Source organism: Pinus tabuliformis, chromosome 7, assembly GCF_031772625.1.
Source record: "Pinus tabuliformis cultivar Carrire ecotype Pingquan chromosome 7, CPIR1, whole genome shotgun sequence".
Lineage (NCBI taxonomy): Eukaryota > Viridiplantae > Streptophyta > Pinopsida > Pinales > Pinaceae > Pinus > Pinus tabuliformis.
In genome coordinates, this window is record NC_142293.1 from 1613235672 (window position 1) to 1613252181 (window position 16510).

Genomic DNA, 16510 nt, shown 5'->3' on the forward strand with positions numbered 1-16510 from the left:
CTGGTCTTTTGAAGCTTTAGTTGCCCAACCCAGTGAAGTATCAAATAATTTTTTGAAAATATGTTTAAACTTTAGTCTATTCTATAGTGTTAAATGCTGGTGCAAGTGAAGAATTTACTATTTATCTTCTATTCCATATTGCTGCCTGTCATTTGTTAGTTTGTTGATAAATAAAAGTCAAACACGATATTCCATTTCAAGAGTGGATTCATTCGATTACTCTCTCGTGTTGCTTGTGATTCACAGATAAATGAAGAAAATGAACCTATTGAGATTTACATTTCAGAATGGAACACTGGTGGCCTTATTTCCAGAATTGAGGTACAATTGTAGTGTTTTTAGTTGGTACTTTCAAATGCTCCCATTCTGATTTTTTCAGGATGACGATATATTTTCTTAATGCTTCAGTCCAGTTTGTACTTCTGAGTTCTCGTTGGGTGGTTTTATTATTTTGCTGCATTCTGACTTGATTTTTGCAGGGTACAAATATTTAAGTATAAGCTAGCCTTATCTAAGTTGAATTTCCATTTTTTTTCCCAGGGGTTGAGAGCATTCCTTCCCAAAGGTGAGATGGTGAATATACCTTTTGATAATTTTGCAGCCTTAAAAGAAAATGTAAGCTAGCTTGTGTTTTAACTTTTAATGATAACATTTTGTTTGGGTATGAAAATGAAAGTACTACAGGATTTGCTTTATTCTCTGATGATATTTGGCATTTTCTCTTTCTCATGCTATCTAAGTACTTGAGTTGATATAAACTGCTAGGATAATTGACTATTGCAATAGTAGGATACAGATTTTATGTTGATGAAACATAGCTTTCTTTTAACGAAAATTTAGTTTTCTTATTTTTGCAGGTTGGCAAAAAAATGTCTGTACTGATTAAAGTGGCAAATGAAGCATCAGAAGCCTTAATAGTTAGTGAAAGACTAGCTTGGGTAAAGTGATTGTTCCTCTGGGTGTGAAGTTGAACTTAAATGTCTAGCAATGTTTGAAGAAACAGTTTCAACAAAATGTAGTTCAAGTGACCTTCACACTTCCACATGGTCTTGTCCTGGATTTTCATGCATCTTGCACACGATCTATTCCATATTCAATTGTTTATGCTTTTAATCATCTCCTTTTGAGTGTTCTATATTTGCTTGTACCATTATTGCTAAACTTTGTCATTCATGTTACATCAGATATCCTGAATCTTATCTGGGCATGTGGTTGACTGCATTAAGATATACTTTCTAGAGTTTTCTCTTTTTAAGTCTGTATGCTCCAGTTACATTTAAGAACACATCAAATTCTTTAGGTCACATCTGCTTCTGCTCTACTGATGTAGAACTGAGAATGGATGATACTCCCAATGGTTCTGATGTTGAATTATTTTGCCCAGTATTAGAATGCTTGCTTTTTGAAAAGACATGAACATAATTTATTTGTCTTTTAGAATTGGAAGAAATATTTCTAGTGATGTATAATTTTCCTTGTCGATTGTTTTGTAGAAAAGGAGAAATTTTTATGAAGGGAATTTACTTCAAGGGACCATAAAAAGGCTATTTTCATATGGTGCAGAAGTTAACATTGATGGAACAAGTTTAAGGTGAAGTTTATTACAATTCTTCAAGGATTTTCTATTTGTCGTTTCTGAGTTTTTGGTGTTTACATCCAATTCACATTGTCTTTGTCTTTAAAGAATATGTCATAGATTTTTACTTTCTTCTGTTGTCACATTTATGATATTAGTTTCCACAATGCATATGCTAATTAGTGCTGTGTTTAAATTTGTTCTATGTGAACAAGTACTGTAAAATAAGCTCTAGTTATTAGAAGGTCTTTCAGTTCTGTTGAAACTTAGATATATTTCGACAAATTATAGATAGGAAGACAGTACACTAATTAGAGAGGATAAGGACATCCATCAGGGAAATAGACTTGAATCAATGTCTCAATCTATAATTAAATGATGAGGCCAGTGCTGCTCTTTTCAAATTTCAGATGTAACATCTGAAGCATTTAAATTTTAACAATTTTCTTATCATCTTTATTCATATTCTTTTGCTAGAGATTATTTCATTCCAGTTGAACTAAAAAATATTAACACACATTTCTTTTCTCAGTGGGTTGCTTCACATTTCAAACGTATCTTGTGCTCAAGTTTCATCAATAGGCAGCTTGTTTGCAGAGGGGGAAAAGGTGAAAGTTATGGTGGTCCGTTCCAATTTCCAAAATAAGGCCACTTTTAGGTAATGTTTGATACTTGTGAATTTGAGAAGAAATGTCAAGTGGGAATTCTATTTTTTGATAGAGAATTTTTGTGCTCTCAATAAACTTGTATATGATTTGATCATTAGGAGACCTAGATACAAGAATTTGTGTGTTGAGTTCTAAGTGAATCTAATAAAGCACATTCTATGATTTTATTTTGTTACTCAGAGTTAGTGATTTCTTCTCCCTATTTTGATTGGGATGGCTGCAGCCAGGCCTTTATCAGGGCTAATGCTTTGTTAACTGTGAGATTTATCGGAACAGACATGCACGAGATAGTAGACTAGGCCTAAAATGGGAGGAGGAATATCTCTCTCAATTTAATATCTTTTATTACACGATAAAATATATCTCTTGTATATAATTATTTCCAAATTGGTTACTGAAGATCAAATTATTCATTGTTTTAAAAAATACAGTGCTATCTTAAAATAGCTTGTATAGCTTTTTAGTTATTTTGCAAGTGCATGGCTTTTAAGTTTTGTATCTTTCTGCATGTACTTGCTCTTAAAGCACATACTATTTTCAAGCCATCCTTCTATAAAATGGGCATTAAATATTCTAACAGCCCCTCCCCTTATGTTTAATGACCATTTTGATTTCCTTTCCATCACAAATCTCCCCAAACTTTTCAAACTGCTGTTGCTCGATGCTTTTGTGAAGATTTCTCCTAGCTGATCTTCGGTTGTGCAAAATAACTTTTTAATTTTGTTGTTTTGTACCTGCTCTCCTAGGTGGTGGTGGTGAAACTCGGTGTTTGTTTTTCCATTAAACATTGGAACTATTTTTTGAGTTGAATAACACTTTAATAGTGATAAGAGAGAGGCGTGGCTTGAGTTTTTGGAGGGTTCAATCTCCCATAACACCTCCAAGCTATATCACATCATGAATTCCACTGACCACTGCTTTATACTTTGTTTTTATTGAAGGCACTGGATTACAGAGTGGTTGGTTGCTTTTTTTCTATCCCATGAAATCACTCCTGAACCCATTCTGAGAAACGTATTGCAGATTTTCTTTCATTTATGCAACCTGCCCAATGTGAAAATTCCTAAACCGGAATCCCTAGTGCAGCGACTGATGATATTTCTCCTACTTGTTAGATTTAAATGAACGAGTTATTTGTAGTTTCCTACGGCAAATATTGAAATACATACACTGCAACCTTCACTTAATTAATTTATATGCAGAATCAAGAGATCGGACAAGAAAGAAAATACAACACAATAACAACGTTATTTTTGGACAAATGTCCCCGGAAAAACCCAATGTGGGAAAACTGGTGCAACAGATTTGAGAGTTTTATTATTATGTAGTAGTAAATCTAAGTACAATTCTTGGATGCTCAACTAGCAATCCGATATAGAGAGAAACTGGACAAAACGAATGGTGAAGTGCTCTCACCTGTTCACTGGGAGAATTTGAGTTTGATCACTTTGAACTAGAGCCTCTGTGCAGAACTGTGTCACTCCCACGCAGTTCCTCCGTCACCCCTGTTGGGTATCACGCTGCTCCTTCTCCAAACCCTCTGTTGGCTGGAAAATCCGAATCTCTGCCTCCCGGTCTCACACCTCGGCTCCCGACTACTGAAACCCGATTTCCTCAGCAAGAATTCGATCTCCCTCTAAGGCCTGCGCTGCCACTGTGTAGCTCTGTGTGGACCAGCGTCTGACTCTATCTGGATGTCGTTCTGTCCTCTCTTTGCCTCGTACTCTCCGGCCTAAGAAAACTTCCTTCTTCTAGATACGCACTACCACTCATTGCAAAAGCTCACTTCGAATCTCTCTCCGGCCGCTGCTCTGCTTTAGAAATTTGATCTTCTGAACTCACTTGGTGTGTTCTCCAAGTGCCCATCAAACCTTTTCTTATAATCCTCTCGTTGATCAATCAACGATCCAGATTCGATTCTAATCAATGGCTAGGATCATATTGACTTGATCTCCGCCTTCTTCTAGAAGTTACACCCACAATTTAGATTAGTACCCATTAATTATTTTAATTTCCTAAGTTTAGACTTAGTGTCCCATTAAAATTAATTAATTATTTTAATAAAGCTGTCTCCGGGTGGAATTTCCCAAAACGATTTTTGGGTATTGGAGAATGCTTGTCTAAGCATCCCTGCAAATTTTGAGACTTAGAGTACATCCGATGCTACCAAAAATCAACACTCCCTCTTAAAGAGGAATGTGCTCTAGCAATGCCTTTAATATTAAGCATCACAATGGCTTCATAACATCGTCCTCTACGTTGTTGATGTTTGACATGCTGTCCACCAACCACTACGCTGTTGCTGCAACTGTATTGTTGCTGACACTACCACTGTCAACATTGAATTCGTACTACAACTCCCTCTCAAGTGCTGCATTTATGTTGCTGTTAGCACTGCGACTGCCAACTGCCACTGCACTGCAAACTGTTGCTGCTACTGCATCAACAACTGAAACACATCCCAAATCATTGAACTAACTGTGTTCAGTATGATACCACATGAACGCTGGAGTTTGACTGCTGCTAGTTTCTGTGCTGACCCTTTGAATCTGTTGCGCTGTTGCTGACCTCTCCTCCGTGCGATCTGCACTCCTGCCAACTCTGCTCTGCGCTGTTCAAACTCTAGAGCTCCTAGCCACTGTAACTGTGTCTCCGACAGTCCTTGGCACCATCCGACACTAGTCCATCCTGCTACCTCTGATTTGGGCTCTCTTAGCAAGGGATTGATCCAAGAGGTGGGCTCCTCAAGGATCAGGCCCATCATTAGCTCTTTCGAACTACAACTCCAAATCAAACCACATCACTCCTGGAGGTATCTCAGCAGTCATGGGGAACTCCTCTTCCTCGATCTTCACAAGCGCAACCTTCGGATCATGCTTCTCATCCTTGCCCTTCTTCTTGAGAGGAAACTGAGTAGCACAGTGATCATCTCAGCACACCTGAAGCACTTTATCTTCGAGACATCCTTCTTATGTCTCCGCTGCTCTTGCTGTCCCTTCGATGCAAGCGCTGCATTCTCCTCCTCCTCCTTGGGCTTTGACCCACTGCTGCTACTTCCGTCAAGTTTAACCTTGACTAAGTCTCTACTCATCCCAATTCAGCAAAGCTACTCTGCCTAGGATACTCTAGACACGGACTTGCCACTCATCTGAGATAGAATTGAGGGCCACTCTAACCAACTCCGAATCTTGAGGTGTATGCCCCACAATGGGCAATTCATCACGGGTCTCCAAGCTTCCTGAGGAATGGATCCACACGCTCCCCTTTCTGCATCTGAGCAGGTATCGACTTCTGTTCAAGGTACATCTTCCGCTGCTTGGAAGATCCCTGATATAACGTAGACAAAGCATCTTACATCTCCTTAGTAGTCCCTCTGCTAGTGATGTGACATGCCACACGATCCTTCACTCTGCCAAGGATCATTCTTTTCGTCTTTGCCATCTTAGCCATGTATTTCTTCAACGGATCTGCTTATGTAGGGACATCCACCACGCTGTCGACATATGTCTTGAGGGCATGCTCATATAGAAAGAACAACATTCTTGCCTTCCAAATGACGTAGTTGGGATGCTCCATCCAACCTGTCCTGATCCCTCAAGCCACTAGTTTCCATTTCTGCCACAAATTTCAAAAATTTCCTTTCTCCTCTGCGCTGCTGCTGGGCTAGCCTACACACTCCCTACTAGAGCTAGTAAAACTGTTGCCCCTTGCTGCTGCTCAGCTCTAGAGAATTTGAATTTTTGAGGGTAGGAATTCTCTGAGGAAGAAATTCCTTCAACTGTGCTTCTCTCCTCTCTTCTCACAAATTTCTGCCCAACAAACTGCGTGTAGAAAAATCTGCGTCGCACCAGCTCTCCTCACGCTGAGGCTTCTGCACTGCTCCCTCTGTCCCGACAAAAACTCGATTTGGAAGCCCTTCTCTTCGTCGACTCACTGAGAGAGAGACTGCCTCGAAATTTCAACCCTCTGGCTAAGAACTGCGCAAACCCTATGGGGTTTCGAACCACTGCCACCTGCAGCGTTTTGATCTCCCTCTATTGCTCAATGCTGTGTTCTCTGGCAGTGCTCTTCTTGTTCCACCTGCAACTCTGATACCATCTGAAAATTCCTAAACCGGAATCCCTACTGCAACAATTGATGATATTTCTCCTACTTGTTAGATTTACATGAACAAGTTATTTGCAGTTCCCTACGACAAATATTGAAATACATACATTGCAGCTTTTACTTAATTAATTTATATGTGGAAACATTGGGAGAATATTAGTCTGATCACGTTGAACTGGAGCCTTTGCGCAAAACTGCATCACTCCCATGCAGTTCCCGCGTCACCCCTGCTAGGTATCACGCTATTCCTTCTCCGGACCCTCTGCTGGCTCGAAAATCCGAATCTCTGCCTCCCGGTCTCACACTGCGGCTCCCGGCTACTGAAACTTGATTTCCTCAGCAGTAATTCGATTTCCCTCTAAGGCTTGCATTGCCACTGTGTCAGCTTTGCGTGGGCCAACTTCTGCCTCTCTCTGCCTCGTACTTTCCGGCCCAGGAAAACTTCCTTCTTTCGGATACTCACTGCACCTCACTGCAAAAGCTCATTTTGAATCTCTCTCCGGCAGTTGCTCTGCTTCAGAAATTCGATCTTCTGAACTCGCTCAGTGTGTTCTCCAAGTGCCCATCAAGCCTTTTCTTATAATCCTCTCGTTGATCAATCAACGAATTAGATTCTAATCAAATGGCTAGGATTATATTGACTTGATCTCTGCCTTCTTCTAGAAGTTACACCCACAGTTTAGATTAATACCCATTAATTATTTTAATTTCCGAAGTTTAGACTTAGGGTCCCATTAAAATTAATTAATTATTTTAATAAAACTGTCTCTGAGTGGAATTTCCCAAAATGATTTTTGGCCATTGGAGAATGCATGTGTCTAAGCCTCCTTGCAAATTTTGAGACTTAGAGCACATTCGATGCTACCAGAAGTCAACACTCCGTCTTAGCGAGGAATGTGCTCTAGCAATGCCTTCAATTTGAAGCATCACACTAACTTCATAACATCGTCCTCTATGTTGCTTATGTTTGACATGTTGTCCACCAACCACTGCGCTTCTGCTGCAACTGTACTGCTGCTGACAGTGCCACTGTCAACACTGCATCCGTACTACAACTCCCTCTCAAATGTTGCATCTGTGCTGTTGTTAGCACTGCCAACTGCCACTTTACTGCAAATTGTTGTTGCTACTACATCAACAATGGAAAAACATCCCAAATTACTGAACTAACTGTGTTCAGTATGATACCACGTGAATGTTGGAGCCTAAATGCTGCTAGTTTTTGCACTGACCCTCTGAATCTACTGCGCTGTTGCTGACCTCTGCTCTGTGCCATCTGCACTGTTGCCAACTCTGCTCTGTGCTGTTCAGACTCTGGCACTCCTAGCCACTACAACTGTCTCTCCGACAATCCTCAGCACCATCCGACACTAGTCCATCCTACTACCTTTGATTTGGGCTCCCGTAGCAAGGCATTGATCCAAGAGGTGGGCTCCTCAAGGATCCTGCCCATCTGTAGCTCTTTCGAACTACAACTTTAAATCAGCCCAATTCCCTCCTGGAGGTATCTCGACAGTCATGGCGAACTCTTCCTCGATCTTCGCGTGCGCAGCTTTCTGATCGTGCTTCTCATCCTTGTCCTTCTTCTTGAGAGGACACTGAGTAGCCTAGTGACCCATCTCACCACTCCTGAAGCACCTTATCTTCGAGACGTCCTTCTTACGTTTCCATTGCTCCTGCTGTCCCTTCGATGCAAGAGTTGCATTCTCCTCCTCCTCCTTGGTCTTCGACCCACTGCTGTCGCTTCCGTCAAGTTTAACCTTACCTAAGTCTCTACTCATCCCAATTCAACATCGCTGTTCTGCCTAGGATACTCTGGACAAAGACTTGCAACTCATTCGAGACATAATTGAGGGCCAGTCTAACCAACTCTGAATCTTGAGGTGCATGCCCCAAAACAGACAATTCATCACAGGTCTCCTGAAGCTTCGTGAGGAATGGATCTACACGCTCCCCTTTCTACATTTAAGCAGATCTCAGCTTCTGTTCAAGGTATATCTTTCGTTGCTCAGAAGATCCCTAATATAACGTAGACAAAGTGTTCTACATCTCCTTAGCAGTCCCTCTGCTAGCGATGTGACAGACCACATGATCCTTCACTCTGTCGAGGATCATTCTTTTTGCCTTCACCATCTCAGCGTTGTATTTCTTCAACGGATCTACATCTGTAGGGACAACCACCACGTTGTCGACGTATGTCTTGAGGACATGCTCATCTAGAAGGAATGACATTCTTGCCTTCCAGATGACGTAGTTGGATGCTCCATCCAACCTGTCCCGATCCCTTAAGACAGGGGTTGCCATTTCTGCCACAATTGTCGAAAATCTCCTCTCTCCTCTGCGCTGCTGCTGGGTTAACCTACGCACTCCTTGCTGGAGCTACTAAAATTGCTGCCCCTTGCTGCTGCTCAACTCTAGAGAATTCAAATTCCTTGGCTAGGAATTCTCTAAGGAAGAAATTCCCTCAACTGTGCTTCTCTTCTCTCTTCTGATGATTTTCTGCCTAGCAAACTACCTACAGAAAAATCCTCGTCCCACCAGCTCTCGTCACGCTAAGGCTTCTGCGCTGCTCCCTCTGCCCGAAAAAAAACTTGATCTGGAAGCCCTTCTCTCCGTCGGCTCACTCTGAGAGAGACTGCCTCGAAATTTCATCCCTTTGGCTAAGAACTGCACAAGCCCTTTGGGGTTTCGAATTGCTGCCTCCTGCAGCTTTTTGATATCCCTCTATTGCTCAGTTTTAGGTTCTGTGGCACTGCTCTTCTTGTTCCACCTGCAGCTCTGATACCATGTGAAAATTCCTAAACTAGAATCCCTAGTGAAACAACTGATGATATTTCTCCTACTTGTTAGATTTACATGAACAAGTTATTTGCAGTTTCCTATGGCAAATATTGAAATACATACACTGTAGCCTTCACTTAATTAATTTATATGCGGAAACAAGAGACTAAGAAAGAAAGAAAATACAACACAATAACATCATTACTTTTGGACAAATGTATCTGGAAAAACCCTATGTGGGAAATTCGGTGCAACAGATTTTAGGGTTTTATTATTATGTAGTAGTAAATCTGACTACAATTCTTGGATGCTCAACTAGCAATGCAATACAGAGAGAAACTGGACAAAGCAAATGATGAAGTGCTCTCACCCTGTCACTGGAGAATCTGAATCTGATCACGTTGAACTGGAGCCTTTGCGTACCCTCTGTGTAGCCTCTGCGCAAAACTGCGTCACTCCCACGCAGTTCTTGCGTCACCCTTGTTGGGTATCACGCTGCTCCTTCTCTGGACCCTCTGTTGGCTAGAAAATCCGAATCTCTGCCTCCCAGTCTCACATCCCGACTCCCGGCTACTGAAACTCGATTTCCTCAGCAGGAATTCGATCTCCCTCTAAGGTCTGTGCTGCCATTGTGTCAACTCTACGTGGGCCAACGTCTGCCTTTTTGTGGACGTCGTTCTGTTCTCTCGCTACCTCGTACTCTTCGACCCAGGAAAACTTCCTTCTTCCGGATACTCATTGCCCCTCACTACAAAAGCTCACTTCGAATCTCTCTTTAGCAGCTGCTCTCCTTTAGAAATTCGATCTTTTGAACTCACTCGTTGTGTTCTCGAAGTGCCCATCAAGCCTTCTTTTATAATCCTCTCGTTGATCAATCAATGGCCCAGATTAAATTCTAATCAATGGCTAGGATCATATTGACTTGATCTCCACCTTCTTCTAGAAGCTACACCCACAGTTTAGATTAGTACCCATTAATTATTTTAATTTCCTAAGTTTAGACTTAGGGTCCCATTAAAAATAATTAATTATTTTAATAAAACTGTGTCCGGGTAGAATTTCCCAAAACGATTTTTGGGTATTGTAGCATGCACGTTTAAGTCTCCTTGCAAAATTTAAGACTTAGATCACATACAATGCTACCAGAAATCAACACCCAATCTTAGTTGACGTGTCCAACAACTTGAAGTTATCATTTGGCATGCATTCAAGGGTACAATGCAATGTTCCTTTCTCATTCCTTAAGACTCTTTTTTTCTATCTTCCAATGAACATCTCTGGGACATACCATGAACTGTGAAATGGTGCTAACGACATAATTCAACTCAGGCCTAGTAGTGTAGGATATGCGAGACTCCCTACCAAGTACCAATGCATTGTTGTATTTGATGGCTTTGAGTTTTATAGGGTTTATAGCTTTACCCCTGTTTCAATAGAAGTCCAAACTGAGTTACAAACAATCATTTTGAATCTCTCGAGTAAGTTTTATACATATTTGGTTTGGAACATGAAATTGCTATGATGCTTTACCATATTTCCATTTGCAAACAATAACGAAGCATGCCTAAATTTGTCATTTCAAAGGTTTTATGTTTACGTCGTAGTTCCTCAAGCATTTTTCATGTTATTCTCTATAATAATGTGGTGATTAACATATAGAACCAACAATCACTATGTCATCTTCACCTTTGATTTATATATATAGGATGGAAATTGTAATTTTCGGGAGTATATTACATCAAATGACCTGGAAGATACACTAGGTTATTGGCTCTCGAACTTCTACAGTTTGATCATCAACAACTTGGTCCACAAATGTGACCTGTTGACATTGTTTTAAGATCCGGCCAGCTCGGAACCGACTCGGCCGAGTTGGTCCGTTTCGGGAAAAAAATTTCAACTCGGCAGAAAATTTGGTTCGGTTGGCCGAGTTATGACTGACCTGGCCGAGTCATAGCATGACTCGGCCAACTCGGCTGGATCCGTAACTACTTGGCCGGGTAGCTGACAGTGGCCAGTGAACCATAAAAACACACATTTTTTTGATTTTTTTTTAATTTTTCTAAGTGTGGGGGACTCCAAAGGGGTTTATGAATTAGTTTGTTGGTCTTTGGGGTCCATTCCCCTCTCCCAAACCCTAGTATTTGATCATATTGCCCTACTAAGGCTATGCTATTCATGGTAATGTTAAATTTTTAAAGTAAAAGTGACATTCTCCTTAATCTTCATTTTCATCCTTTTACTTAAATTTTTAACATTACCATGAAATGACTCAGGATGTTTGAGAGTGGTTCTGACCTCATTGGATTTCATATGGAGAAAGTAGAACTTTAGATTTCATTCAAAATCCAGCAGACTTATTGGTTTTTCAGGATTTCAGGATTGGGGGATTGCAATGTTTCCATTGAATTTTGTCATGTATTAGGGTATGGAACTCATATTTAATCAAGAGCACCAATCCCTCTATGTACCTTGATGTTAGTGACATTGGTTGTCGAACTCCTCTAGGATTCGCTCCCACACTGAGAGCTTCCGAAAATGTCGCTTCCGCTCCCAAACTGGGAGCTTCCGAAAATGTCGCTTCTGCTCCCATTTTCGCTCCCGCTCCCCGCTTTCGCTCCCGCTCTCAAGTAACACTGAGCCAGATGATGTTGGAAACTCTAGCAGTAGCCAGTAGTACTGGTCACAGACTTTTGTTGTAGAGGCCATTTCTAGCCTCCTTGGTTATGTGTTTTTGTTTTGATCTCTATATCATCATCGTGTATGTATTGGACAGTGCATTGGGTGCCATTTTAATATAATGGATATATTCATGAGCCTACTTTGATCATATGTTGTCTTCTATCTATATTCTAATGCTGTGTGTTTGGAAACATGAATGAAAATCTTTAAAATTATATGTTTTTATAAAAAATAAATATTTAATGTATTTTTTACAACGACCGAGTCATTGAAATCGAGTCGGCCGAGTTGATACCGAGTCGGAGTCGAGTCAGAGTCGACCCTCGGCCGAGTTGGAGTTCGAGTTGGAGTTTTAAAACATTGCTTGTTGACCACTTTGTGTCAACGACCCCATAACAGTGCATTGCTTTTTTCGCAAAAGGGATCTATCGTGTTAGAGTGTTCGCATCTTTCAAATTTCATCATTAGTCGGCAGTTTTGTAAAGATGTCAACCCATTTTGCATATGTATAATGTAAATAATCCTCGTATGACCATGTCGGTATGTCACAACCTAGGTAACACTATTGTTGGTGATGATTTTCATTCTAGGAGGTTTTTTGTCTCACTAATTCATTTGTGTCTTTAGACACAAATGATCGACATAGTTTTTCCCTCCACCCTCACCCCAAAGCTAGGGTGGATTTTGTCGTCAAGATTTTAGGCGAGTCCTAGTGTTTTAGATAGAGTCTTTGTAAAAGTGACTTTGAAATAATTTTAACTAATTGGTTAAATTATTTTATTACAAGTCACTTGGTATACTAGATTTTTTTTTTTTTTTGTGTTGCAGAAATAGGGAAATGTTGAGGGCTAAGTTGCAGGAAACGTGGCCCTAGGGGGCGTTTCTCCAGGGGAAACGAAACGAAACGCGTTTCCCCGTACCGTACGGCTTGGAAACGCGTTTCCAGGCCGTACGGGCCACGTTTCCCCCAAAAAAACATTTGTTTTTTAATTTTTTTTTTTCTAATGTAGATCTCTTACATTTGTTTGCCCTAGTGTTGATATGCAGTTCATGGTAATGTTAAATTCTTAAAGTAAAAGTGATATTCTCCTTTATTTTTCATTTTCATCCTTTTACTTAAATTTTTAACATTACCATGAAATGACTCAGGATGTTTGAGAGTGGTTTCGCCGTCATTGGATTTCATATGCAGAAAGTAGAATTTTAGATCTTACTCAAAATCCAGCAGACTTATCTGTTTTTCAGGATTTCAGGATTGGGGGGATTTCAATGTTTCCATTGGATTTTATCATGTACTAGGGTATGGAACTTGTATTTAATCGAGAGAACAAAGCCCTCTATGCAGGGGAGACTCCCAATAATCAAGAGAATGTAGGGTACTAGGGTATGAAACTTGTATTTAATCAAGAGCACTAAGGTCATTCGAATATGTAGGAGGAAACTCCCAATCAACCACGAGACAAAAAATTAGAAATTTCTCGTGGCTGATTTTGGATATTTCTATTTTCATTATGTGATTATTCATGAGTAAATGTGATGTTAATTTAGATACTTATAGTCTATGCATTGACAATTGACAATTTTATCATAATGTAATAAATTAGAATGTATCATATATGCTTTATGATTGCACATATTTCTTAACTTCCTAATATATATATATTATTATATATATTCGCGTTTCCCCGTTTCCAAAATTTGGGGAGGTCGCGTTTCGTTTCGCTTCCCGTTTCGGAAACTCGTTTCCGTTTCCCCGTTTCGTGCAACTTAGGTTGAGGGTCTATAACAAACGAGTTTCCCCTTTCATGTATTGAAATGTAAACTCTTCATGTACACAATATTTAGTGCATGGTCTTTCATAATTAGACACCATGGTTAAATATTAGAGGGTTGGAAAAATTATTAATTCCCTCATAAGTCAATTAATTAAATTTTCTGGCAAAATTAAATTAAAATCCTAAGTCAAAAATTTAATTAATTTTGTGTCCTAGGTAAAATTAAATTCTCCAAAGGTAAAATTCGTGGGTTATAAAGAAATTAATTTTTGGAGGTCACTGACCAAGGGAATATTGAAAATTTCAAGAGATTTTGGACCCCTGGGCGTTGGTAGTTAAGTCAAAGTCAATTTTTTGAGGAAATCAACTCAAAATAATTAATTTTGAGTTGATTAAAATTCTATCAAATGAAAAATTCGAATTTCTTCAAAAATAAAATAATTTCGATGGAAGATATTAAAAGATAATTAAATCTTTTTCAACGCTCGAGATTACTGACAGGGATCAAGCAAACTAGTCCTTGGAAAATTTATCTATAAATTAGAGGTCGATGTTAGTCTATTCTATCCGATCTTTGAATCGTGTACTAAGTTCTCGAAGCTCTCTTGTAATATTTCTGGAATATAATGCAAAAGTCTTTGGGGTTTCGATTGTTGGTGGTGTTTCTCTTCTCGAATTTATGGTAATATTGTTTTAAATTTTTTTGCTGAATATTATTTGAAAATTGTCAATCAATAGCTCTCGTGGAATAATCTGTGCACATGTATCTTGTTCAGTTTATTAGATCTAGGGTAACAATTTTGATTTGATTGAATTAGCAGGTATCTCTAGTTCTTTAAAATTATATTGTTATTTTATTTCTCTACTTGATATGGTAGTTGGATCTAGTGTTTGTAGAAGATCATTCGAATTATAGTTGGATCTAGTGTTTGTAGAAGATCATTCGAATTATAAATATATGGCAGATTTAATATATTTGTTATATTATAATAATATAATTAATTTATATAAAATTAATATATTTGTTTATTTGTTTTATATAATATAAATTCAATATAGTTTATGTGTATATTATTTATTTAATATGTATTAAATATAAATATATAACTAATTTTATAATTAATAATGTTCATATATATTAGTCTAAGAATGATAATAGGGATTTTATTTGTTTGTTTTTATTAATATTGAATTAAGAATTTTTTAGTAAATATAGATTTATTAATAAACTTATATTATTCGAATGGACCATTATATAATGTAGAATAGTATATTTTATAGAAAAATTACCTAATATAACTAAATTTAAGAATGACATAATATTTAAATAATATTAGAATAATAATAATTATAGACATATGACCATTATAGTAAATATGATATTATATTATATACTAAAAAAAATAAAAATAAAAAATATCAAATCGATTTTAATTTTAGATATAAATTAACAAATTTACCTGTTGTAGCTATTTATAGTATTGTTAGGGGTTTGACTAGGATCCTTAGGTCAAAATTAGCAGTTGGCAATATAGCCGTTGGAGTCTCTGCACACTCTATTTATTCAGTTTAGCCGGATTGGTTCTTCAACTTGTCTTGACGATGAACCACACTGGTTGGTTCGAAACGCGTCGACATAAGATTGGTTATGTGATTTTGCTGAAGATTATCTAAAAAAAAAAAAAAAAAAAAAATTCTTAATTAACTTTATTTTTTTACATTTGCCCCTTAAATTTTTTTTGATAAACTTTATTACATTAAAGTGTGACATAAAATTTCAAGATTTAAGTTGTTTTGTTTTGTTTGTTTGTTTTTTTTTTAATTTTGTGATAATAGTTTTTTGGTGGCTTTAAATCTTTGAAATATTTTTGAGGGGTAAAATTAAAAAACTATTTTTTTTTTTCTATTGTCAAGACACGCGCACACACATATATTTTAATTATCTCTAAGTTTGACTATAGGAAACAATAAGTATTTTCTGGATTGGAGTTACTTAAGAAAATCATTTTAATTTCGGAATTGTTTGAAGACTTGATTTGATTAACATTTAAATTTCATGATTTTTCATGGTAATTAATTTTCAAAATTTAAGTGTGCAGGTCTTTTGCATTCTATAAGTTTCATGATCATTGGCATTAGATTTTATTATTTTAAATAATTTTTATCACTCTAAGTGTGGATCTATTTAGCTGAAATTATTGGGTATTTCTTGCATATTTAATTTTGAGAATTTTTTCAAGTAATTATTGAATACTCTATTGTGGACTTGTGGAAAATTGCATATCTTTCGTTTCCTAAATTGAGTATTTTTGGCATTATCTTGAGGGTGATATTGAAGAATTATGAAGTTTTTTTTCTCGTTGAACTATAATTGCATTGGAAAGAATTTAGATAAATTGAAGTGATAAGCTTGTAATTTAATTGGGCATTATACTATGATATTTTAAGCACATTTTTGAGAAGTTTATCTTTTAGTCATTATTTTGTGAAGTGGATATTGATTTTGGCATTTAACTCAAAAAATAAATCGTGATATAAGCGTTTTCAATCCTTGACCTAGCTTCATCTCGCTCCATCTTCTGATCATCTCGCGCATTTGCAAATTAAGGATAACCTAGTCCTACATAATTAAATTTACTTCCAAGCATAAGCTTGGTTGATAGAAAGATAAGTACCCATCCATCTTTGCTTGAGAAGCCTGGTTTTAATAGTACTTAAAACAGTGACTGTGACCTTGCAGTTATCAGAGCCAACTCTTTGCAATGCTGGAGGCATCGGTATGTTAGATTTTTAGGAGAGGTATCGTTAATCACACTTTAGTGTGCTTCAACTTATCCTCTCTGCCACTTACTACGAAATCGGGCTCAATATAGAAAGGATCGAAGGGTTAAAACTTAGATAGACATTTAACTAAAATTAAC

General features: G+C 37.9%; 1 protein-coding gene across 4 annotated transcripts in view; it reads left to right on the plus strand.

Annotated features, from left to right (window-relative positions):
* LOC149254374 (protein PIGMENT DEFECTIVE 338, chloroplastic-like) overlaps positions 1-16510 on the plus strand; it is a 145767-nt gene that overhangs the window by 96939 nt on the left and 32318 nt on the right. Inside the window, exons 2-6 of one of the 4 annotated variants that reach the window (XM_089460136.1) lie at positions 247-321; positions 541-565; positions 841-938; positions 1494-1591; positions 2109-2234. In XM_089460136.1, the coding sequence (XP_089316262.1) occupies positions 247-321; positions 541-565; positions 841-938; positions 1494-1591; positions 2109-2234 (422 nt within the window). Of the gene's footprint in view, positions 1-246; positions 322-540; positions 616-840; positions 939-1493; positions 1592-2108; positions 2235-16510 lie in introns of all 4 variants that reach the window. The other 3 variants (XM_089460135.1, XM_089460137.1, XM_089460138.1) reach the window with 3 other exon arrangements.